Source organism: Corylus avellana, chromosome 4 (assembly GCF_965113065.1).
Source record: "Corylus avellana chromosome 4, dhCorAvel1.hap1.2, whole genome shotgun sequence".
In the NCBI taxonomy this organism is placed as follows: Eukaryota; Viridiplantae; Streptophyta; class Magnoliopsida; order Fagales; family Betulaceae; genus Corylus; species Corylus avellana.
In genome coordinates this window covers 8761338-8787744 of record NC_142493.1, presented here as the reverse complement: position 1 = coordinate 8787744, position 26407 = coordinate 8761338, and the positions used below count along the sequence as shown (strand labels likewise).

The 26407-nt window shown below is 40.5% G+C and overlaps 1 protein-coding gene across 2 annotated transcripts in view; it reads right to left on the bottom strand.

Moving 5' to 3' along the window:
• The window catches only part of HAF01 (HAC13 protein (HAC13)), a 63310-nt gene that overhangs the window by 20499 nt on the left and 16404 nt on the right, over positions 1-26407 (bottom strand). The window contains exons 6-14 of one of the 2 annotated variants that reach the window (XM_059589369.2): positions 23669-23917; positions 13584-13699; positions 13177-13348; positions 11800-12913; positions 4606-4808; positions 4185-4422; positions 1541-1877; positions 541-750; positions 270-362 (exon numbers count right to left, since the gene is read on the bottom strand). In XM_059589369.2, coding sequence (XP_059445352.2) covers positions 270-362; positions 541-750; positions 1541-1877; positions 4185-4422; positions 4606-4808; positions 11800-12913; positions 13177-13348; positions 13584-13699; positions 23669-23917 — 2732 coding nt within the window. The remainder of the gene's footprint in view (positions 1-269; positions 363-540; positions 751-1540; positions 1878-4184; positions 4423-4605; positions 4809-11799; positions 12914-13176; positions 13349-13583; positions 13700-23668; positions 23918-26407) is intronic. The other variant, XM_059589370.2, reaches the window with a different exon arrangement.

Sequence of the window (26407 nt, the reverse complement as noted above, 5' to 3'; positions counted from 1 at the left end):
AAGACACAAAGCTTTGCTGCTATGACTACATAAACAGCAAATAAGTAAATTCTAACAGATATAAAAATGTGAGGAGGGCGTAAAGGGGCCAACAAACACCATGAACATTTGTTTCCCTTTCCTTTCGAGACTCAAACATTGATTCACATGTGCTTATAAGCCTTTCGGTCTGAATATATTTTAAGAAATGCAACACACATTCCATTAATCAGAAAGGCTTTTGTTCTTTAACAAAGAAACAAATGCAAATGGACAACAGTATAACTTACATCTTCCGGTTTCACCTTTTCTCTCAATTCATCCTCTGACCAAATGCGGAAATTGCGCTTCTTAACCCAAATCCACTGACCATTTGGTCCTTTCTGGAACAGTACATAAGCATTTGAAGCAATTAGGTGAGTAGAGGATACAATAGAACAGATATCATAAGGAGCATTAAGCCAAAAAAACAGAGCAGAACAATGTATCTAACACGAAGCAGCACATGGATATTAGTGCCACAGCCTACTAAAAACGTAATAAAAACTTTCTTATAATTACCTGCAAATTAGCATGTTCCCTCAATTTCTTCCGGATAATGGCTTCAGATAGGTAAGGAAACTGTCCAGGCAACTCATCTGCACGAATGCGAGGGAGCAAATGACGCTTTTCGAAATTACGGAACTCACGGGCCATGTATACCAGTAGCCTGTTTCCCATATAAGTCTGAAGGGCCTTTGATCCAGGAGACATCACCTCCATGAGAGGCTCCTGCAAAGAAAAATCAAGTTAACCAGATCAGGTAATGTTGACACTACAAAAAACTTTCCTATATATATATATATATATATATATATATATATGAAGCTTCAATAGAATGAAAGTGCTAGGCAGCACACTGTCCAAACAATATATAACTACCAAAAGTATATCTTGAGTTCTTGACCATAAATGGCAATGGAGCAGTCAAGGATAACATTTTACTTAACCTGCCCCACCAAACAAAATAGCCACCTGCCCCCACTCAACACCCTAGTGGGGCAGAAACATTGCCCCAGAACCTGTCAGTGAAACAAAATCCCTTTCCTGCCTGGCCCCACCCTGAGAAACAAATGTTCTTCACTATATATATATATATAAACTAGAAGGGTTTGGAAAGCATTTGGACATGGAATCACCATTAATGATTCAACCCACCTGCAATCCACTTCTCCATCTCTCCCTATTTCAGGTTCATACCCCCCTTTCAGGATATTTCCCTGGGTTTGCTTATTATTATTTTTTTGCATGTCCCTTATGTTCCACCTCGAAATATTATTTTATTTTTGGGAATTCGTTAATACCATTTTCTTTGCAGAATGCATCTGTAACTACAGTTAGTAATAATGATTTCTGTAGGAAACTTGCCAAGAGCCAGAAGTGATATGATCAGCACCATTAGCAGCAATAATGGCTTCAATTACTAGTAAATAGTAAGGACATATCACTAATAATCTTAAGAGAAAAAGCCTAATATAAAATATTGGAGAGATACAGCCAGGAAGGCTACTGCAGAGGCAACCTGTTGTCCGACAACGTCAATCCTGTCAATGCGCCTAATGGAAAGCTTTCCCTTCGCAGAACGAACCAATAAATAGTCAGTTGACGCCACCTTATGGTTAAATATGGGTGCTCTATACATGTTTGTTTCAAGAGATGACTGACTACAACCAGCTTTTATGTCTCCAAGGAAAGGGGATTTATCAGCAGGGTCTAGCACAATGACATGCCCCAAGCTACTGTTTCCATTCCGCAACAAGGAGCCACTTAGATCATCTGGGGCAGATTTTTGATAATAAGTGCAAAGTCTTGCACCCATCCCAGCGTTGCCCAACAGTAAAGGTCTTTCCTCACAATACCTACAGATGTGTAATAAAACCAATCATTTTGTGGAATCTCCAAAGCAATAAACTTCAGAAAGGGAAATTAATCTTGGTATTAAAAGAAAAACTAAGCTCAACGATATGCACAACACAGAGCTACCAAAAATTAATTGCTGCTAATAGCAGAGTAGTATATGGTATCTATATAATGCAAAATACAGTATAATAAAAGGTGGCTCATACAATATGATTACCGTACGTGAAAATTAAATGCATGAGAAGTTAAATTTCTCATTTAACAAAAAGTATGACGATTCACAATACGGTGCTATGTCAGGTACCATGAATTGTGTTCAAAATTAAAAAAAAAAAAAAAAAAAAAAAAAAAAAAAAGAAAGGTTTGACGTGATTCTTACAATGCATGAGAACAGAAAGTTTTGCTAAATTTAAAAAAAATAAAAAAATAAAAAGAAGAGCATTGCTATTTCATATTGAAGTACAATTTAAAATTCAACATTAAGCATATGTTGCAGACTTTGAATTACAAATAAATAGAGTACAGTGGTTATGTCGTGACAATAGTTGTTTATCAGAATAAGAGACAACAAACCCAAGCCTCCTAGATTTTCTCTCATGGGAACAAATATAACATTCATGTCAATAAGGCAACGAAGCTACATAAGCAAGACAGACAAAGAAACTTCAAAAAAGCTAGCTGAAGGGAATGGCTACATGTGTGTGTTAAACCATTGCTTATATAAAATCCCTGTTCATTTACACAGATCCACAGTGTCTTTGAATTTGTTAAAAACGCTAAATTCCAAGAGACAACCATCAATAATCCAAACGTTAGAATAAAACCACGCAACCACCATTTCTTCAATGACTTTTTATTTGGGTTCATGTGTATACATACTTCCACGGTCCAATAATAAACCTGCAGGATTAATATATCCATCACATAAGAATACTGAGACACCACGCAAGTGGTAGGACTATATTAACCAAGATATGACCATCCTGTCTCTCCATGATAGTGGTCCCTTTCGCCACTATCACCTATCCACAACTGCCACCAACCTAGACATTCTCAATGCCACTTCCACAACTATGCCATCACTGCTGCCACCAAGTCATTGCCGTTGCCATCGTAGCCACTATCGCTACCTCCCCCCAGTGTTGCACCATCACCACTTTTGCCACCACTTCTATAACCATGTGAATGCAAATTTACACAAGAACATCAACCATAAACAATAAAACTCCATTCAAGGCCAGTCTTACAATATCCCAGTATTAATTTGCGTGGTGTCGGAATATTCTCATGTGATGGATATGTTAATCCATTATTGAACATTATCATGCCCCACTGAAATTGTCCATGTCTATAAAGATCAGTTCACTATATCAATGTTCAGATGAGCAACAAAAATCTGCCCACCAGTTGTTCCTTATTGAAACTATTCCACTCAAGTCTTCATGACACTATTTCCCACCAAACAGTGCTCATACTCAAAAAAATGGAAGTGCGTCGAACTAAGGGCTTCACCAAACCAGCATCTCGCATCAACTATACTATTCCTGTCCCCTTGAAGCCACGCTAGTAACAAACAAGGTACTAAGAGCTATCACTAGCCCGCAAACAAATTCAGACAATCTCCAAGCAGAGACACATGCATAATGCTTGTACCCATAGTGAAGCAACAAATCAGTCATGTCCCACAAATAGCAAATAGTCCAGCTGCAAGTCTGGCCAAATCCAGCACGTACAACATTCATCATAATAGCATACCCTTTCTAACATGCATTGCAAATCTCACAACCACAGTCGAACCCCAGCATCTTACCATATTTGGTATAATCTGGCCTTTGGTGGTACCACAAACCCCAATGAGATAAAAGGAAGTCCCACAAGGTATCGTCCCATGCATTTTAAAGCCTCAAACATCTAAAAGCAAAAGTATAGATGGAAGCACAATTCTAACTAGAGCACAAGCATATACAGATAAACCAATAAACGTGAAAAAAAAAAAAAAAAAAAAAAAAAAAAAAAAAAGAAGCAAGAAAGAATGATTCAGAAAAGACTAAATATCAATATAAGCTCCTATAACACAGTTCAATGGCAAAACAGAAAAGCACAGCATTAATCAGAACTGGCCATGGCCCCCATTTTATATATACCACATCACAAAAGCCAATCAAGAAGTATGAGAAGAATACTAATAAATGATAACACAACCATCTACCAAATAAACCCTCCTCATAGGGTGGTGGTTGCGGAATGAGAATGGAGCTATGATTAAGGTTGGAAAAAAAAGAAAAAAGAAAAACCAACTCACGTACTCCATTAGGAAGACATGACCGTCTTTCACTGAAAGATCCGATTTCTTCTTGAATGCCCCAGGAGGGCGCAAAGATTTATTCTCACCAGGAAGCTTTTGTGCCCTCGGCAGCAAATATATTTTTGTACGAACAAGATGAAGCAAGGAATTTGGTAGAACATTTTGCGAAGTAAGAGATCCATGGTCTTCAAGCGCCTTCCCCAAGTAATATAACTTTACCGTTTCAGAGAGCTTGAAATCTATAGAAGAACAGTATGCCAAGTTAAGCTTAGCTGCCGAGTAAGCTCGATGTCTTCATACATAGGAGATGACATCGTAATTATATTAAGCAAATTTCTAAGAACAGTAAACAACAGCCATTAAAAAGCTGTTAAAAACTGAACAAACAGAGCACATAACCACTCCAAAAGAGAAATGTCAACCTAGCTTTTTGGAAGCTTTTGCTTTAACAGAAGAAACAGTTTCCTCAGCATCAACATGAAGTTTGCTTCCTTTGCCTCCCAAGCTCTTCACTATAATTTTCATAGGTCCTCGGACAGGCAACTTCCGTTGTTCTTTGACAGCCACCTCATTGTCGTGGGGATACCACAGAGCTTTTGGTCGATGAAAATTGGCTAGTTCTTTGCTGCAAAACAACAGTAAGACACCAGAAAATGCATGGAAGATAAAGAACATAAAATAATACAGTTAAATCCAAATGAAAAACACCATTGTGGATGACAAGCAAGCATAAGAAATATAAACCAGGAAAATCATGACAATCTGCAAGACTTCCTGGTAATCATAATTAAAAGAATTATCATCATAACTCTGACACTGACACCTCTAACCCTTTGCCCCTGATAACAATAAAAGCTCTTAGGCTTAGGACAATTCCCTTGGCCCGTCCAGAACTTAAAAGTTAGTTTTGGGCTATCAAGGCTGGAAGCAACCTGGGTTCATAAAGACATGTCATCAACATGAACTGCAAACTCTAAGCTCTGCCAATCCACAACAAACCAAAATTTAGGCTCTTCGATAAACTTTTCAGCCCATCATCCCTAGTAGGACCATTCCATGAGTCCAGTTAATGGAACAGACACAAATAATTGATTAGAGGGAGAAATTCATAAATCAACAACAGAATGCTAGAATTTTAAACAGTTAAGCCATGGTAAAGTTGGTACAGAGTCAGCATCAGGTAGGCAGGGTAAGAAAATCCAATTTGCGGAAAGAAACTAGGTTGTCTTCTACACATAAAATTGACACTCCAGAGCATAACTGTTTTATGTTTTCCGGCAAAGGTTGCAACAGGCAGTTCAGCTGAGTGCGTGTACGACATGAAGTATATGCAAGTTATTTTTACATCCACAGAAGATCAGGTTGGAAAGGATTGCTTTCTGTCACAGGGATCAGCTCCCAGTACTCAGCTTAATTCTCTAGGCAACACATGCAGTAAAGATCGTGTCAGGTCTTATGAGGAGTTTAGAGGACAGACAGAAATCAGATTATATTGTTCGCAAACAAAATGTCTGAGTACAGTTGGGACAAGATAAACCTCTTCCCTTATTATTGGTGGATGGTGATGTGATTTATTTTTTGTTATCCTATTGACTGTTGAATTAACTTTTGTTCAACTAACTCCCCATTAGAAACCTTCCAACACAACACTCACATTGTTTTTGAGGGGAAAGAAATCTGATAAAGCACTAGATACCTTACACTTTCTTGTGGAATCTGCCACAATTGAAACTTCTTACACTAATTTACTATTTTAAATTAACAACACACAACGCAGGACGTCTTGTAACATTTACTAACACAACATAGCACGAGCAAGGCATCTTAAACAAAGGCCAAACTCTCCCACTTTATTACTTTCTAAACAAGGTGGAACTCCAATGCTATATATTTATGCCACATATAATATCCAACACCAAGATACTGACTAGAACATTTACACATTAGCGAGGTTGGTAATTCAACCAAACTTTCAATTATAATAAATATAAGGGGAAAATTCACTTTACCCCCCTAAAGTTTCAGGATTTTTCAATTCGAGCCCCAATGTTTAAAAATTGGCAATGAACCCCCCTAATGTTTCAAAAAATTTCAATTCAGACCCTCCGTTACTAATTTCTGTCTAATTAGACGGAAATCATCCCACGTGCGTCTCACGTGGGATTTTGATGCCCTCTATTCCAATTTTGTCTTCATTAAAACCTATGAAATTACGTAATGACCCTTATTAAAACATATGAAATTGAGGGTAATTATGTAATTTCATAGGTTTTAATGAGGAAAAAATTGGAATAGAGGACATCAAAATCCCACGCGAGACACACGTGGGATGATTTCCGTCCAAGTAGGCGAAAATTAGTAACGGAGGGTCTGAATTGAAAATTTTTGAAACATTAGAGGGTACATTGCCAATTTTTAAACATTAGGGTTCGAATTGAAAAACTTCTAAAACTTCAGGGGGTAAAGTGAATTTAACCCTAAATAAAAATATGTAATTGCAACATTTTTTTTCATGTAAATGAAACAATTAACACAAATTTGGAGTTGATTGACTTCAAACCCCATCCTTCCTTCCGATCAAGGTTATCATTCCCAAACCCATTAGGGACAGGGAGAGCGAGACTACAATGAGATCAACTGCTCATCGCTGGGAAAGAGGAAGCCTCTATTGACGACGACACCTCTGGCGGAGGGGGGAAAAGGACATTTGTAGAGGTCCTTTCAGTCTAGAGTAAGCTCTTCCTTGTTGATGGGCAGTGCTAGGAAGGACGGTTTGGGTGCCCTAAGGGGATTGGCAATGATTCTGCAGGAACATCAGGGTATGGAAGGTATGGTGGAAATCCTGGCTTCTACGTTAGTGGAGCTTGCCCAAGGTTGGAAGGAAACTTTGGTGAAAATCTTGATTTCTGTACGCTAAAGGAAACCTTGGTGCGTATCAATATAGACATTGATCAATGTTTAGCTTGGGTGGACCAGGATCCTAAAATTGGTTTCGCAGGTACTGGGCCCTAGCCCATAGATGGGTCTAAGAAGCCCAGTGCTGAGCTAAAGCCCAATGCTAGTTTGACCAAGCCCAAGACATAGACGCCCCATCGAGAATTAAATGGTAAGGCCCAGTCGCGCTTGGGGACAGCTCGGGCTAAGTTTCCCCTAAAGCCCAAGGCACACTTGTTGAAACGGAAAAATACAAAGGGTGTTGAGCCTTTGAGAATGGGGTGACCCGAGTTGGGCTCCAGCACGTCTCACCTAGGTCAACCCAAAGGCAACTGGGCTCTGAGTGGTCCAGCCAGCATAGGCACGGGTTCTCTACCACTGGTGGGGGAGGCTCGTGCTAGCGGCTCTAGGTTGTCTTTGGGTTAGTGTTGGGTCCTTCTAGTGTTGTTCCATGGCTGCCATTTGGCGTGAAGGGGAGTAAGACACGTGGTGCAAAACCTACCGGAGGTGGTGCAAGGCCGGCGGGGTGCTCTCAAAATGATGGCAATGGGTCGACTGTGATGGAGGCATCTGGTAGTGCCATGGTCAGTCCTAAACTCAGTTCAGGGCCTTTGAGTAATCGATCTTGCGGTCCCAGTGGGTGGAGGAAAGTAAGGCAAGCTTTGCAAAGATTGCTGGAAGTGCTCAAAATCATCCTGATGTTGCCGATACTACTGTTCCACAGCTGCCAGTTTGAATGGAGAAGAGTAAGGAACCTGCTGGAGGTGGCGCAAAGTCTTTAGGGTGCTCTCAAAATGACGCAGAACATGTCAATTGTGATCGATCAACAGTGATGGGGGCATTTGGTGGTGCCATGGTCAATCTTGCTACCAGCTCTGGGCTTTAGGGTGTTTGTTTGGTTGGACCTCAGCCTGCATGCCTATGCTTCTGCCTTGGGGTTTGTTGGGGGTTGCCTTCCTAGACAGGTTGAGGCTGGGTGGGCACTTGCTCCCTCTGTTTTTAATTTTTCTATGGGTGTCATGGGGCTATTATTACTGGGGAGACGAGAAAATGAACGGATATGTCTGCCTTGGTTTGGATGGATAAGAGTTGTGGTGGAAGGAGTAGGTAGCATGTGTGTAACCACCTCTTTGTGGGGATGTGGATCTTTTCAATGGGTAGGAAGCCTCTCTTTGCACTCTCTTAAGTTCCTATCTCCCTGCAATGGTGGGAAATTCTGGTAACTCATGTTTTGAGTACTCAGATTGGGTATTGCAAAGAGTGAAGGACATCCATCGGATTGTGGGGGTGTCGTGTGTGGGTTTTGAATAGCAGTTTATGGTAGTTCTAACAACTATTGAAGCTAGCCGAAGTCATACAGGTTTCAGCCTCCAGTTCTAAACTTGTGAACAAAGGCAATAGGGACTTAATAAGGTTGGAATGCTCCATAAATTATGATTCAAAAGGCGAGGGATCAAGCTGTGGAAAAGGAAAGGAAAAAGGGTCTTCAGTTCTTAATGATGCCTAAATTGCTATCCTGGATCGTGATAGGGTTGAATGAGGGAGACAACTGTCTGAGGGTGAGGAAGTTACTAGGACAGCGGAAGGTTGATATTGTCTGTTTCCAAGAAACAAGGCTTGAAGCTATGTCTAAGACTATAATTCTAATGGATTGCCCATGAAAGTGGGATCCCACCCCCCCACCATTGCGTATGTAACGTTGTATGTAGTTTGTAAGGTTGCCATCATGTGGATTGGTGCTTTTTGAATGCCCGAGGAGCTTCAGGTGGTGTTCAAGTATGTGGGATACAGGTTGGTGGAGAAGATCAACGAGTGTGAGGGAGACTTCACATTGGCTGTCACTTTTCGAAATGTTAAAGATCAGCTTACAAGGGCTTTTGCAGGCATATATGGACCTAATTCGGATAGAGATAGAAGGTTTCTTTAGGATGAGTAGGCTGGTATGCTCAACTGGTGGAGTTTATCATGGTGCATTGGGGGTGACTTTAAAGTTACCCAATTTCCTAGTGAGAGATCAGGGGAAGCTCGCTTATGCCCAACTATGGTGGAGTTCCCTAACTTCATTTTTTATCAGGGTATAATGGACCTTCCTCGTGTTGGCTGAACTTTTACTTGGTTGAATTATTAAGAATCACCCTTTTGGTCCAGAATTGATAGATCCTTGTCCCTCCGGCGTGGGAAGCCCAATTTCTTGCTGTGTCCCGGAGGAGACTTTCTAACCTTTGCTCGGATCATTTCCCGACCATCCTTGACTGTAGTGATTCTCGAAGGGGTAGTAGATCCTTTAAATTTGAAAACATGTGGCTAAAGTCTGAGGTTTTGTCGATAGGATGAAACAGTGGTGGGATTCTTAACATTTCCAAGGTTCCCCGAGCTTCATTTTAGCTAGTAAGCTAAAGGCTTAAGTTGACTTAAAGAGATGGAATAAGGAGGTGTTTGACAACATAGAGAGGAAGAAGAACATCCTCTTGGAAGAGCTACATGTTTTTGATATCATTGAACGGGAGAGGACCTTAGGTGTTGAGGAGAGTATGAAACAGGCAGAAGTTATCAGCAAGTTAGAAAGACCCACTCTTATCGAGGAGGTGAGTTGGAGGCAGACATCTAAGATCTTGTGGTTAAGGGAGGGTGACAAATGCATGAAGTTAATTCACAAAATGGCTAACTCCAACAAAAGGAGGAACTCCATTAACTCATTGTTGATTGATGGTACAATTTCTACCAACCGGTTGGAAATCAGCAAGCACATTGTTCAATTTTACAATAAATTGTATGCTGAGCAATTCAGTTGGAGGCCTTTGCTGGACAGTCTTTTCTTTGATTCTATTGATGAGGCTAAGGCTAGTTGGTTAGAGAGGGATTTTGAGGAAGGAGAGGTGTTGAAGGTTGTAAAAGCAATGACTGGGAAATAAGGCGCCGGGCCTTGACAGTTTCTCTATAATATTCTTCCAAGCTTGCTGGGTTGTTTTAAAAGAGGACATAATGAAGGTCGTTTGTAACTTCCATGCCAGTGATAAGTTTGAGAGAAGCCTTAATGCGACATTCATCGCTCTCATACTGAAGGTTCCATAAATTATTGACCCTAAGGACTTTCATCTGATCAGTCTAGTGGGTGGCATTTTCAAAATTATTGCGAAGATTCCAGCAAATAGGAAGATTATTTCTAAGTCACAGAATGCATTCAGCCGAGGTAGGCAAATCCTAGATCTTGCTCTTATTGTCAATGAATGCCTTGATAGTAGAATAAGATCTGGTAAACCAGATGTCATCTGCAAATGGACTTAGAAAAGTTTTACGATCATGTTAACTGGGATTTTCGGTTGTACATGCTAAGGAGGTGCAGTTTTGGGGAGAAATAGTGCTCTTGGATAGCTCATTGTATTTCCTTGGTGCATTTCTCAGTTTTGGTGATTGGCACTCCCACAAATTTTTTTAGTAGCTCTCATGACTTGAGATAAGGAGACGTCCATCTCCATTGCTATTTGTTATTGTAATGGAAGAGTTAGGTAGGATAATTTTTGTTGTAGTAAGTAGGGGTTTGTTGCCTGGCTTCTCTATGGGTGGGATTGATATCTCAACAACTCTCACCTTTTGTTTGTTGATAATACTTTGATCTTCTATGGAGCTAACCCAGATCATGAACGTCATCTGTGGTGCTTATTCTTATGTTTTGAAGCTATTTTGGGCTTGAGGATAAACTTGGCTATATCACAACTGGGTCTTGTGGGAAATGTTAATAATGTGGATGGGTTGCTAGTCTTCTGGGCTATCGGGTTTCTTCCCTGCCTTTGAAGTAACCTGGCCTACCGTTAGGGCCTCTTATGGCCAAGCATATTTGGGACGGTGTTATTGATAAGATACAGCGTAGTTTGGCCAGTTGGAAAATGGTGAGTCTATCAAAGGGTGGTAGGGTTACCCTTATAAAGAGCACATTTTACAATTTACCTACGTACTTCATGTCACGCTTTCCTCTCCTTGCATGTGTTGCCTACCGTATTGAGAAGTTTCAACATGATTTCTTATAGGGTGGACTAGGCAAAAGCTCTCAAAGTGCTACTTTATAGAAGATGATGTCTTCGTGCCTTTTATGGTGTCTATAAAGGAAAAGGAACGACAGAAGTTTTGAGGACTGCGAAAGAACTTTTAAGGAGATTCAATCTTTATTCTTCCATTCTCTATATCTTTGGACAGCTGCTTTTGTTCATCCTTTAGTGATTAGTTATCATGATTTCCTTATTTTTGCTTCTAATTAGGTGTTTTCTCTTGTATACTTTCTATGCACTGAGGGGTGGGTGCCTTACACTTTTAATGATATTTCGATTACTTAAAAAATTAAAAATTAAAAAAATAAAAAATACAAAAAGGTATTTAAAGCCCACTCAGTGTTGGCAAATAGGCTAAAACTACAAAAACACAAGTTTAAAATACATCACGAACAAGATGTTCTAATACAAAAATCCTACCAATTATTGCTTGGTTCACACTTAATGCAAATACTAAACAGGTTTCTAGCAGCATCAAGGAGTCGATTATTTTAGCAAGTAGGGACTTATTTTATAAATAAAGTAGATCTCAACTTTAAACTAGATGACAAACAGATGAGTCAAGAAAACAAAACCAAGAGTAGTAAAAACACACAAGAAGATGAAATAACAGCTATGAAGTTATGGCATCTTTCTTACTTGCTCAACTTTAGCTTCATCGTCTGCAGCATAAGTGCAGTTTGTGAATGAAAAACTTTGACACCATGAGCCATTCGTTTTTCGGAATTTGATTTGATTTTCTGAGAAGTTTTCCTGTTTGAATAGTGTTTGTCATTAGCAACATATCGCCAACCAGATTGGCCTCCATGACCAGGTTGCTCACAAGAATCCCCATTCCTCGACTTTATGGAATGAGTTATTATCATAGCCCCTGCATGAAGCCCAACATGTTTATCATCCTTGCAATCAAAAATTTCGAAAAGCATTTGCTCATCTTGAAGATCAAGGATTAGCTTTGGTTTCTCAATGGGCCTATCTGTCTCCCATATTATTTTGTCTAACCAAGATTCTTCCAACATATCTCTGTATTGAGATGTGAGTTTCCTAAAACGCCATAAATCATCACTTTGGTGAAGCACCTCGCCAGCATTCTCCTTTCTACCATCTGCATTGTTAGGAACATCCACTTCTAGGCGGGATTCTAACCTCAACAGTTGAGGATGATAACTGCTTGATGAGAATGGAAGGTCTGTATGTCCTGAAGAATTCCTTGAACCCATCGGCTCCAATAAATTAGGAGAGCTACAAAGTAAATGGCGATGATCATTCTCATCTGGGTCCACTTGGGGCTCTGACAAAGAATTTTGTGGCCCTGTCTGTAGTTCCGTTTCACTAACAACTGAAGCTTCCAAATCAGGTCCAGAAATTTCACAACTCTCAACAGAATTATCACTCGCAACAGGAGAACTATCCCAGAGAATTCCCTCTTCCCAGTCTTGCTGATCAAGAGGGTAAAATCCAAGACATTGTGGTGACTGCACCCCAGCGGAAACATTTCCCACTACACCCTTTTTCATTGGTTCTGCACTGAGACAGGAGTCCTTTTTTTGCCCATCAGCTCCTGAGGCCAATGAGGCATCCCCTTGGTGAACACCAAATGTTGCCTCCTCTCGATCATCATCATAAAGAACTGAAGCATCATGTCCAATTACATGTGCCTGTTTCATAAATGAATAACCTTGACCAGCATCCTTTAGAAATGCCTCCTCATCCTCTTCAACAATATAAGAAACGTCCATAGATTTATGCCTATCTGGAAGGATGACAAGGGGAGAGGAACAGAAAATGAAACAAGACAGTAGCAAATACAAAGAATATGAGTAAATTTTTTTTTTTTTTTTTTTCTCACTCTAACAATGCAGGGAGGTTGATCAACTCAAAATTTCTATGACAGCACTAAACACACATTTGCACAAATGCACAAGTTCCAAATCTAATTTCAATCATACTAATGCTATATGAAATTAACAGATTATGCAGCTTTGAGAGGAAGATATCTTATTCCACGGCCAATACCTTTGGGAATGGAATACCTATGGTCTCTCTTCTCCCCCTTCTTCAAGGGCTCATGAATACCAAAAATTTCAGAGAACCGTAAGATCACCATTCCATTCTCGATACACAAAACAGGCAGTGGTGCTGAGCCTTTCTCATCTAAAGTCTCTTCTTGATTCTGAGGTGCTTCCTGCTGGATCTCATAAAATAAAAAGTCAGTAAATTAAAACTGAAAGATTAAAAGAAGTGAAAAATCAAAGAAATAGCATTAAAAAAAAGCGCCAGGCACCCCTCAGCATACAGGAGTATACAACAAGGACACAAAAACAGAAAGGAAAACAGAAACAAAAATTATAATGATAATTATAATAATAACAATATAATTATAATTTATGGCAGAAAGTTTAAAAAAATATCACAAATCTGACCTGAAATTCTTCTACATCGACATCCAAATTTTCATCATCTAGAGAGCCAACTTGTAGATCATTCTCAAGAGATTTCTCACTTTCAGAAACCACCATAGGATATTCAGCCTGCTCACCTGAAATAGGCAAGCTTAAATAAGTCAAACGTCAAAATGAAAAGCTAGGAAAGGAAGAGTTTATGAAGTGAGAAACTACAAACACACATTAAAGCAAAAAAAAAAAAAAAAAAAGAGAGAAGATCAGGACAAATATAATAATCTCTTTGTTTTTATAAGTTAAACAATCAGCACAACCCAATTATACAGGAAGCATACAAGAGAAAACACCTGCTTAGGGAGAGGAAAAAGAAAAATATCCATAAACTCTACAAAATTAGCAAAGCGAGAACCACTGATAGCAACAATCCATCCATAGAGCGTCTTGAACAATATATCTTTTAATGCGACCATCATTCTCTCACAATCTTCAAAAATACGGGAATTATGTTCTCTCCAGATGCATCACATCAAGCAAAGGGGAGCCATCTTCCAAGCTTCTAAGTAACGATGACGACCAAATTGGCCACTCCAACTAGCCAATAACACCACCACTCGATTCGACATTACCCACTCTACTCCAAAATGACGAAAAACTGATACACACAATTCTCTAGCAACTCTGCAATAGAGCCAAAGATGATCGATGGACTCCCAATTGTTCCTGCACATGCAACACCAATCCATCCCTTTTAAGTGCCTCTTTTCTAGATTTCTTAGATTATACAAGGTCAGGATACTTCCTAACACTGCTGTCCAAACAAAGAATCACTAATTTCTTCATGCTCGTTCCAAGTTTGAAGTACCATTTGTACAAATAAGAATCCCCTTCGTTAGATGATTTCTTCTTCATTAGATAGATATAGGATCTATGGAGCAATTACTTAGAAGTACATTTTGTGCAACAGCCCTTCCTATTTGATAGAAAATGATCCCATGATCATGAACCGATCTTACCCGGGATCCCAAATCCCAAGTTTGTCTATGAAGAGCATATCTAATTATATTAGTGTCTATAATTAATTTATTCTTTGTAATACTAATCGATAGGGCCTCATTGGTAAGTCCTACAAGATATCGTACATTGGAACCCATGGTTATGAACATAATCTATTAGTATGGAACATTTTCTTTTCCAAGTGAAATCCCCTAGTATATGAAAGATCCAACTCTCAAATGTGCCTTAGTTGGAAAGAAAACTAGAAGGCGGACTAAGAGCATGATAAAAAGATCGGACCTCAAATGTCAACCTTTTGGAGGGGAGCCAATCGATTCTATCAATCACCCCTCTTTGTTCAATATGATAGAGTACATGAGGTTGAAGAAAGAGGTGACCATCTCTAACTCCCAATCATGTACAGGTATGATAAAGGTGATATTCCACTGACATATGTTGTTCACCACCACCATATGGTCTACCATTGAGGCCTCCTTAAAATAGGCAATACCATATAAAATTAGGAAAGCTTCCATTAAGGTCTGATCTCCACACCAGATGTCGTGCCCATAACAAATCTTAAGCCCATCTCCCACCACATATCTCACAAATCTGGAAAAATCACCTATCCCTTTCAACTGATTTTCAACACCCCCACCCCATAGGACCTGTGCACCGCACCACATTGGAGCACCACCCTCCCCACATGCTCTCATACTTAGCTTCCACCACTAATCTCTACAAAGCGTCCCTCTCTGTGCAGTAATGCCATAGTCATTTCCCTAAGAAAGCTCAATTAAACAAAATCAGGCTGCTAACCCCTAACCCTCCTAAGGAAATAGGAGAACAAATGTTGGACCAACTAACAAGATGGAATTTAAACTCATCTCCCACTTCATATCTCAAGAAATCCTGCTGAATTTTCTCGATACAGTTAGCAACACAAACTAGGATACAAAAAAGAAATAGAAAATATGTAGGCAAATTAGAGAGTGCTTTAAATCAGAGTAATCCTACCACCCTTTGGTAGATAAAGCTACTTCCATCTTGCCAAACGAATGTCCATCATTTCAATAAATATATCCTTAAACTAAGCTCCCAGTGGTAGGCCCAGGTACTTCATAGGCAAAGAGGATACCCTGTAACCAAGGATATCGGCCAAGCCTCCGACATCTTCCACAGTGCCAACTAGGACTAATTCTAATTTAGCCAGGTTAATTTTCAACCCCGAAACAGCTTCAAAGCATAAGAAAAGGCAGCGCAAAATATGGAGATCATCAAGATTAGCCTCACAAAAAATCAGTGTATCATCTATAAATAAGAGATGAGACACGAGCAACTCAGCACATCCCTAGATCCCACCAAAAAGTTTAATAAAAGCCCCATATCCACAGAGGCAGACAACATTCTACTCAACGCTTCCATAACAACAACAAACAATAGAGGGGATAAAGGATCCCATGTCTCAAGCCTCGCGAACAAACAAAGAAGCTGGAAGGAGTTCCGTTAACCAAATCAGAGAATCACACAATAAAGACACAATGAGTTATGCAACCACGCCATCTCTTCCTGAAACCACATCTACTCGACAGATACAACAAAAATCCCCAATTAACATGGTCATAAGCTTTCTCTACGTCCAGTTTACAGAGCACACAAGGACCCCTTATCTAATTCTACTAACGAGACATTCATTTGCGAGAAGGACTGAGTCTAAAATCTGTAAATTTGTCTACCCCTGATAAAAGCATTCTGAGACTTGGATATAACCTTATCCAACACCGCTTTCAGCCTATTCGAAAGGACTTTAGAGATAATTTTACAAATGATGCTCACAAGACCAATAGGGCTAAAGTCCTTATCCGCCACCGCCAATGCTTTCTTGGGAGGGGCAGAGGGAGGGGGGGTCGAGAGGGGGGCATATGCCCCTTCTCAACCCCTAATTTTTTTTTGTTTAATATCCTAAATGCCCACCCTCAACTACTCATTAGGGGCATGAGGGCATCAACATTATCTGCGTCCGCAACCAGCAAACGATCTCAAATTCTCAAAATTTTAGTTTTATTGTTTCAGATTGTTTCAGAGTTTTAGAAATTAGGTCAGTCACGAAGAAGACAATACTCTATTGCAAACGGTGTTGTTTAAACAAGTCTTTAATATATATACAAAACACTCCGTTTCAATTATACCCATGAGTTGCCTTTTGTTTTTTAATGACAAAATGCTTCATAATCCGTACTTGAGAGTTGAGTTGCGTCATGCGTGAAGTGCTAGTTCAGAGTTCTAAAGAACGCACAGTTTCATTTCGGTTTAGCCATAAGTGTGAGTCTTCAAAAAGTGAGAAGGGCTCAAAAAAAAAAATGAAACCTAAACTTTTTTCCTGTTGCTATTTTTTTTTTTTTTTTTTTTCTAATTTGCTTGCTATTTTAATTTCAGAAAGTTTGAAAAACCCAAAACAGCGTATCTAACCTTAAAATTAAACCTGTAAATATTGTTAAAATTTTCCACTCACGGGTTTAATTTTAATGGTAGATATGTTCTTTTGGGTTCTTTCAATTTTAACGGCAGAGCCTTTTCAACAATGAATACTGTGAAAAATTGTTTACTTAACAAAATAGCAGATCAGTGGATGAATGAATGTATGATTATGTATATTGAGAATTATATATTCAAGGCTATCAGCAATGGCATAATATATTCAAGAATTATATATAATTTTCTTTTTTTTTGATAAGTAATGATGCATTAAAGAGCGCAAAGGGGCGCAACCCAAGTACACAGGAAGTATACAAGAGAGCAACTAAGTAGAAGAGAAAGAAGAAGAAAACATAAAGAGAAAATCAGGAAAATTGATCTCTACGGGGGCAAGCCAGCCTGCCATCCAAGTAAAGAGCGTGTACAAAAAGAAATGAACAAAGTCCTCAAGGTTCCTCGACAAATCCTCGAAACATCTAGCGTTCCTTTCCTTCCATAAGCACCACATAAGACACAAGGGAGCCATCTTCCACACTACTGCACTTCGGGATTTGCCACCCAACTACCAACTAGCAAATATCTCCTTGACACTTCTAGGCATAACCCAACACATGTTGAAACGAGAGAAGATAACATCCCACAAAAAGCGCGCAACCTCACAGTGAAGAAAGAGATGATCCACAGACTCCCATTCCGATTCACATATACAACATCGATTAATCACAACAATACCTCTCTTCCGAACATTATCCAAGGTAAGAGATTTCCCAAGGGCGGCCGACCAAGCGAAAAACGCCACTCTCGAAGGAACCTTCGTGCGCCAAATACTTTTCCAAGGGAAATGGTTGGACTCTTTAAGGATAAGCTTACTATAAAAGGAGCGAACCTCAAACTTCCCTTTTTTAGATGGGATCCACCACATCTGGTCCTCCCCTTCCCCACGCAACGAGAGCGAATACAAGAGCGAGAAAAGGGAGGCTAAGGCCATCTCCTCCCAATCCTGAATACTTCGAATAAAGGTAACATTCCAATGAACCATACCATTTATGCTCTCCCTGATATCCGCAATTGAAGCGGCCTTATTGCTAGTAATATTGAAAAGGCCGGGAAAAGCATCCTTGAGGGACATCTAACCGCACCAAATATCCTCCCAAAATCTGACTTTCAGCCCCAAACCAGGATCAAATCTAAAGTGACAGTGAAACGACCTCCAACCCCTACAAATGTGTTTCCATAACCCCACCCCATGCGAACCACGAGGAACTTTAGTGCGCCAACCACCCCAACACACCCCATACTTTGCCACTAAAATCCTTCTCCACCAAGCCTCTTCCTCATTGGCAAATCTCCACAACCATTTCCCCAAAAGAGATTGATTAAACAACCGCAAACTCCGAATCCCTAGACCACCCTCAGAAATCGGAGTACAAACCTCGTGCCAACTGACCAAATGAATCTTAGGCTCGTCATTGAGCCCCCTTCATAAAAAATCCCGTTAAATCTTATCAATGCGATTCGCCACAAAGGCGGGGATTGGGAAGAGAAACAAAAAATATGTAGGAAGGTTGGATAAGTGCTCTTAATGAGGGTGAGCCTAGCCCCCTTGGACAAATACAAACGTTTCCAAGGGGCCAACCTTCTCGCAATCTTCTCCAACATATCTTCCCAAATAGCCAAAAGCTTGAAAGAAGCCCCTAGAGGAAGGCCCAGATGCTTCAAAGGCAAAGAGCTGGTGCCACATCCCAGAATGCCAGCCAACTCACCCTCCTCACCCGTGCCTCCGACAGGGACCAAAACAGATTTAGCCCGATTAACTTTCAGCCCAGAGACAGCCTCAAAGCCAATAAGAAGGGCTTTAATAAATCTAATTTGGTCAGGGGCAGCCCCACAAAAGACCAACGTATCATCAACAAACAGGAGGTGGGAAACAACAACCTGATTAGACTCACCGGCTCCCACATAAAAACCATTGATGAAACCCCTGTTGATAGAAACATTAATCATCCTGCTGAACGCCTCCATAACCAAGATGAACAAAAAAGGCGAGAGAGGATCGCCTTGTCTCACCCCGCGCGAACTCTCAAAGAAACCGGATGGAGAACCATTGATCAAAACCGAGAACCGCGCAGACGAGATACAATGCTCAATCCATAAGCACAATTTCTCACCAAACCCACACCTTCTTAGCAAGTAGAGTAAAAACTTCCAATTCATGTGGTCATCAGCCTTTTCCATGTCCAACTTGCACAAGAGACCGGGATCCCCAAATCTGATTTGGCTGTCAAGGCATTCGTTGGCAATAAGAACCGAATCCAAAATATGTCTGCCTTTGACGAAAGCATTTTACGGATTGGAGATGACCCGATCCATAACTCTCCTCATTCTATTGGCTAAGACTTTAGCAATGATCTTATAGGTCCCCCCCCCCCCCCCCCCACAAGGCTAATTTGAAGAAAGTCCTTCAGATCGGAAGCCCCATGAGTCTTCGGAATAAGAGCCAGAAACATGGCGTTAAGACTTTTTTCAAATTTACCTCTATCATGGAACTCCGCAAAAACAGCCATAATGTCCAATTTGATCACATCCCAACAATCCTGGAAGAAAGCCATAGAAAAACCATCCAGGCCTGGTGCCTTGTCCCTATCCATATTTTTAACCACCTCCCACACCTCCCTTTCCTCGAAAGGAACTTCCAAACTAGAGGACTCGTCAACATCCAACATGTCGAATTGGAGGTTATCCAACCTCAGTCTCCAACTAAGAGTCTCCGAGAAGAGCGACTCATAAAAATGAGTAATGTGATTACTAATAGCCTCTTGATCAGAAGAAATGGTGCCATTAATATTCAATGACTCAATGCAATTCTGTCTGCGGTTGGCGTTAGAAATCCGATGGAAGAATTTCGTACACTTATCCCCCTCTTTCAACCAACGGATCCTAGATTTTTTGCCTCCAGCTGATTTCTTCTTGAAGGAAGGAGGATTCTAACTCCCTAGCAAGCACCCTTTTCCTCTCAATCTCCTCAGAAGATAAACCCCTCCCTTCATCCGCCCTCTCAAGGGCTTTAAGATCATCCATGCTAGCCTTAATACAAGCCCCCACATTGCCAAAATCTTGAGCATTCCATCTTTTAATGTCCCATTTTAGAGCTTGTAGCTTCTTAGAAAGGATGAAACTCGGGGTACCATGAAAATGATACGAGACCCACCAGCTGCGAACTTTATTCACAAAGCCCTCCACTTTTAGCCACATATTCTCAAATTTGAAGGGACTTTTGCCTGCTGAGAAAGGATTGCAATCCAGAATAATAGGGGCATGGTCGGAGCAAACCCGGAGCATCCTCTTTTGCCGCATATTTGGATGACGAACCTCCCAATCCGTAGAGACTAAAAACCGGTCAAGCCTAGACCAAGAGCAATTATTGGACCAGGTGGAGATCCCCCCAACTAAGGGAAGGTCCATGAGACCCTGCTCCGAAATGAACTCACCAAAATCCCTCATTGCAGCCCGAGAAAAAGCTCCCCTCGACCTTTCACTTGGATAAAGAGTAACATTGAAGTCCTCACCAATGCACTACGGCATATCCCAGCAGCTCATAACCCTTGCCAGCTCCTCCCAAAGAAGACGTCTAGGGTTGACTCTATTAGGTCCATACACCCCCGCAAACGCCCAAACAAGACCATCCGCAACATTTTTGAAGGAGCGTGCCGCCACATAACTACCCAAAACAGCATCAATCTTCTCAACAACCCTCTTGTCCCACATGAGCAAAATGCCCCCCGAAGCCCCGATATAGGGAACATAGCACCACTCCACATATGGGCAGCCCCATAAACTCCTCACTAAACTGAAAGATATAAATTCCAACTTAGTCTCTTGAAAACAAATCAAATCTGCCTTCCAACTTCTGAGAAGATTTCTAACCCTCAACCTCTTAGCCCTCTCATTCAAACCTCTCACATTCCAAGAAAGAATCTTGAGCTTCATGATTTAACTCTGCTGACCCTCCCCTTACTCCTTTCCTTCCCAGCAAACTCCACAAAATTAACAGAGGTCTGCAAATTAATAAGCTCTCTCTTACCTTTTTTGACTGCAGGCGTGACCTCTTCCCTATCCAGATCATTACCCTTGTTGTCAGCGATAAGTATCCCTATGGTCCCCTTGAGCTTCCTTTCGTCTCCATCACAAGAGATGCCAACTTCTTTACAAACCTGGGTGATGAAAACCCTCTCCTGACCCGCCAACGGTTCCTCATCCAGAGAATTTGGGACGAAAGACTCCTGAGACAACGAACCCTGTACTGCAGGGGAATCTCTGCCCACATTATCAACCGACATCGCACACGTGCCCGACTCCCTGTCCAGATTACCCAGCTCATGACCACCCAGAGGCTTACCCCCAAAACCATCCCCCTGTCGTTCTTCCTTCCCAGCCTCCTCACAAGCACCGGCAACAACCCCATAGTGATCTGATGACGCCCAATTAGCAGGCTTCTCCCCCAGGATCCCTAAAACAAAAACTCTCGAGCCACTCTTTGGAGAGCTCTGATCAACTAGACCGATAACCGGAGAAGGAGAATCTTCATATTCGAGAGGGACAACCTACGACTTATCCAAAAGATCCGAGCCAATACCCATCGTCGAATTTGCCTGAACAATGTCAGAACCGAGGCAAAACCCACCGAGAGGAGCAACCTACAACCTACCCAGAATTCCCGAGACAGTACCCACAGTGGCAGCAGTGCCGGAGCCGAGGCAGAACCCACCGAGAGGGACAATCTGCGACTTACCCAAAAGTCCCGAGGCAGTACCCACCGAGGCAATATCGCCCAAACCTCCAACCCTCACCAGTAGCTTCCTCACCGGCCCCTTACCAGGCAAAACTAACTTCATCGGCTTCTCTGCCGTAGCGTTGGGATCACTCGTCGTACGGGAGTCAGCGTGAATATCCCTGGCAGAGTGTAACGGCCTGGAATCAAAACACCCAGAAGCACCGTTGACGCCCACCGGAGCTATGGGACCGCCAGCCGAAGTCTTCACAATACTCTCCCGTTCCCAAAAGACCTCAACCTTATTTTATAGTTCAGGGGGGTCAGAATTATATATAATTTTCAATGCTTTGAGTCTTCATATTTCAAAATATGAAGACTTGTCAAGGACAGCTGAGTAAATTAACGCTAGGGGTGGTGAAAAAAATTGTAAGTTACATTTATATGTTTTAAACAATAATTAAATTTTGTTGAATTATTTTTTTATTCGATTCCTTATTTCTTTAAATTTTTTTAATCAATTTTTGTTCAACTTTATTTTTTAATCTTGACCCCCCTAAACTAAAATCCTAGCTCTGCCACTGTGAATAAGAGCAATAAAAGAGGCATTCAAAGTCTTGAGACTCCTTCAAACTTACCCCAAGTGTGGAACACATGAAAATATTAATTACATCTTCCTTTAAGACTTCCCACTAAAGGAAAAAAAAAAAAAAAAAAAAAAAAAAAATCCAACTAAAAACCATTAGGACTTGGCCTTATGCCATTCAGCGCTTTCACCACCTCCAGGACCTCATTCTCCTCGAAAGCTCTTTCCAACCACAAAGCCTCGTCATCATCAACAAAGTTAAAGGAAAGACCGTCCAGGTTCGACCTCCAGCTGAATTGTTCTACATAAAGACTAGTGTAAAACTGTAATATATGCTCACTTATCTCTATAACATTTGAAGAAACAGAGTCTTTGATTACTAAGGATTCCACAATGGTGTTCCTTCTATAGGAATTAGCCACACGGTGGAAAAACTTGGTATTTCTATCTCCCTCTCTCAGCCAAAGAGCCCTCGATTTCTGTCTCCAACTTAATTCCTCCAAAAGAGGAGTTCCTTCCAATAGAAATAATTTCATAGAAAATAGAAAAGCAGGGAGAGGGGGTGGGGGTTGGGGTGGGGGTGGGGGTGGGGGTGGGGATCCAAAGCAACCACAATTTTGAAGAACTAAGCAACCTTCACACCCTCACGGTTAACAGCACAACTACCTTCTTAAGAACTCAAAGACCTCTCGTTACAAAGATACTTTCGAGAACAAAAGATGAGACCAAATATGGTCACTCCCTTTACACAGTGGCATGTATGTGTGTGAATACATATAGGTGTCAAGTTGACCGGAAAATATATATGAGTCAAGTTTAAGTTACACCTGATATACATTTTTGTTAATGTTCCACCACCCAATAACTTCTAACAGAACATTTAACAATCTCACCATTAAATTACATTTTGTGTCTATATACGCATGCCAAATTTCATGACAATCAGATATGATGACTATCAAATCCATAAAGTCAAATATTTTCTTTATTTTTAAGATGTATAAAAAAACTAATGTTTTGCAGATGAAATAATTCTTAATGCCTCATCATGATATTTAGGAAGAATAAACTTAATGGGAGGGTATATAATAATGGTAGATTTGTCAAAATACTCTACCTAATCAAAAATTATATATATATATATATATATATATATATATATATATATATATTTGTTCGTACACATATATACGTCTAAATGTGAATGTGAATGTACCTATAATGAAAAAAGTAACTAGTAAATGATGCAAAAATTGGAAACTAACAGATGACCAGATACTAAACCTGTTAAAGATATTGTTTGAACTTGAAGATTATTATCCACCCTCTCATCTTCTTGTTCAAGTTCCTCATCATAATTTTCATCATCAAACACAGACGTGGGCTTCAAAGTGCCAAAAGAAACTTCAGCGGAAAAGTACTCCTTTTTGGACAACAAATGGTCCTCCTCAGTAGCAGCTTGAATCTCTGGACCCTCATATTGCTCATCAATATCTTCATAATCAACTGCATCTTCAGCCTTCTCATCATAATCTAACATCAGAGAAACCCAAACATAAAAACATAAAATATCAAATGTCATAGACGCTGGAATGTAGGTACACACATACTGATAACTTGCAAACCTTATTGGTGACCACGATTAAGAGAAATAATTCAATGTTAATGATCTAATCTCCAGCTCAAAAACATATTCTCATGCACAGGATGAAGAGCCATTGTCCGCGCTAAGTGCATATAAAACAAATGGTACTTCAAATAAACGCCTATGTAAATCCAACCATATACATTTTCAAGGGCACCAAGCTTTTAGACAAGTTCAAAACTGTACTGCTCTGAGTTTTTGATAGGTAACAAATTTATCAAAAAACTATGCTGCTCTTGCTCTTGGCTTTTTTTTTTTTTGATAAGTAAAAATTTTATATATCAAAAGCGCAGAGGGGCGCAACCCATATACACGGGAAATATAAATAGAGAGTGCCTAAAAGGGAGAGAAATGAAAGAGGAAGTCAGAAAAACTAATTACTAAAGGAGCTAGCCAAGCGGCCGTCCAAGAGTAAAGAGTAAAGAAGAAAAGATGAGTCAGTTCCTCTATAGTCCTATATAGTCCTAGTAGAGTTCTCAAAACATCTTGCCTTTGCTCAATCATAATGACTTATTGTGCATGGACCTCAACATTTGTTTGTGTACATACGTTCTACACCATAAAGTTCTATCTATTCAAGAGACAATTTACAAAGCTATACATATTGATGTACAGTACTGACCACGTTAATGAGGCACACAAGGTTAAAAAGTTATTTGATAGAGAATGTTCATACCAAATCTTTAGAACCAAAATCTACTTGACGTGTTAGAAAATAACAAATAAAACATACAGAACTCAGTAGATCATTACAACCACACTTCAATTATGTAGTAAGTCCAGACTATTACAATAATCCATCAAGTAAATGCCAACCTTTTTTTTATCTCAAGTACACAGGAAGTATACAAAATGAAATACCTAACTAGAAGTAGGAAATAGAACAAGTATATCACTGTAAATAATAGTTAGAGGAGACACATAAGCAGTTGTCCACATATACAAAGTTTTGAAGAATAAAGATTTAATCCCTCCAAAGTCCTCCCCCAGTCCTCAAAACTTTTGTTATTCATTTCCCTCCATAAACACCATAAAAGGCACATATGCACCATATTCCATGCAACAACACTTTGAGGACTGCCAGAGGTCCACCAACAAGCATACAAATCAACTACACGTCTAGGCATAACCGAAGACAATCCACAACAACTAAAAAATGCAATCCAAATGGCAAAAGCCATGTCGCAATAAAGAAGAAGATGGTCCACGGACTCCCCATACCTTTTACACATGCAACATCTGTCCACCACAACGACATTCCGCTTCCTAAGGTTTCCATGGTAAGGATCTTACTTAGAGCCGCTGGCCACACGAAAAAGGCTGCCCTCAAAGAAGCCTTAATCCGCCACACACTCTTCCAAGGGAAACAACAACCTTTGCTACAACCCAGGGTGCAATAGAAGGATTTAACCTTAACAACCATCTTTTGGAGGGGATCCACCATAACTTTTTTTTTTTGATAAGTAAAGATATATTATCAAGGCGCAAAGGGGCGCAACCCTAGTACACAGGGAGTATACAAGAGAGCGACTAAGAGGAAGAAAAAGAAGAAGAGAACATAAAAAGGAAATCAGGGAAGCTAATCACTAAGGGCGCTAGCCATCCAGCGGTCCAAGTGAAAAGGGTATACAAGAAAAAGTGTAGAAGATCCTCAATATTTCTAGACGAATCCTCGAAACATCTAGCATTTCTCTCGATCCAGATGCACCACATAAGGCACAGAGGAACCATCTTCCACACAATAGCGCTACGGGACTTGCCACCCGCCCACCAGGAAGCATACAAACCCCTGACGCTCCCAGGCATCACCCAACACAAACCGAACCGCGAGAAAACAGCATTCCACAAGGTACTCGCAACCCCACAATGAAGAAAGAGATGGTCAACTGACTCCCCATCCGATTCACACATGCAACAACGGTTAATCACAATAATACCTCTCTTCCGAACATTATCCAGGGTTAGAGTCTTCCCGAGCGCGGCCGTCCACGCAAAAAAAGCCACTCTCGAAGGAGCCTTGGTACGCCATATGCTCTTCCAAGGGAAAGGGGGATGGTCTTTGGAAGCAAGGATTCTGAAATAAGATCTGACCTCAAATTTTCCTTTTCTTGAAGCGTTCCACCACATCCTATCCTCCCCTACTCCTCGCATCAAGTGCGAATACAAGAGAGAATAAAAAGAGGCCAAGACCTCCACTTCCCAATCATGAACCCTGCGAATAAAGGAAATATTCCATTGGGCAGAGCCATTTAAACACTCCCTATTATCCGCAATAGACGCCTCCTTATTGGTGGCAATATTGAAAAGTCCAGGAAAAGCATCCTTGAGAGACCTGTCACCACACCAGATATCCTCCCAAAACCTGATATTGGACCCAG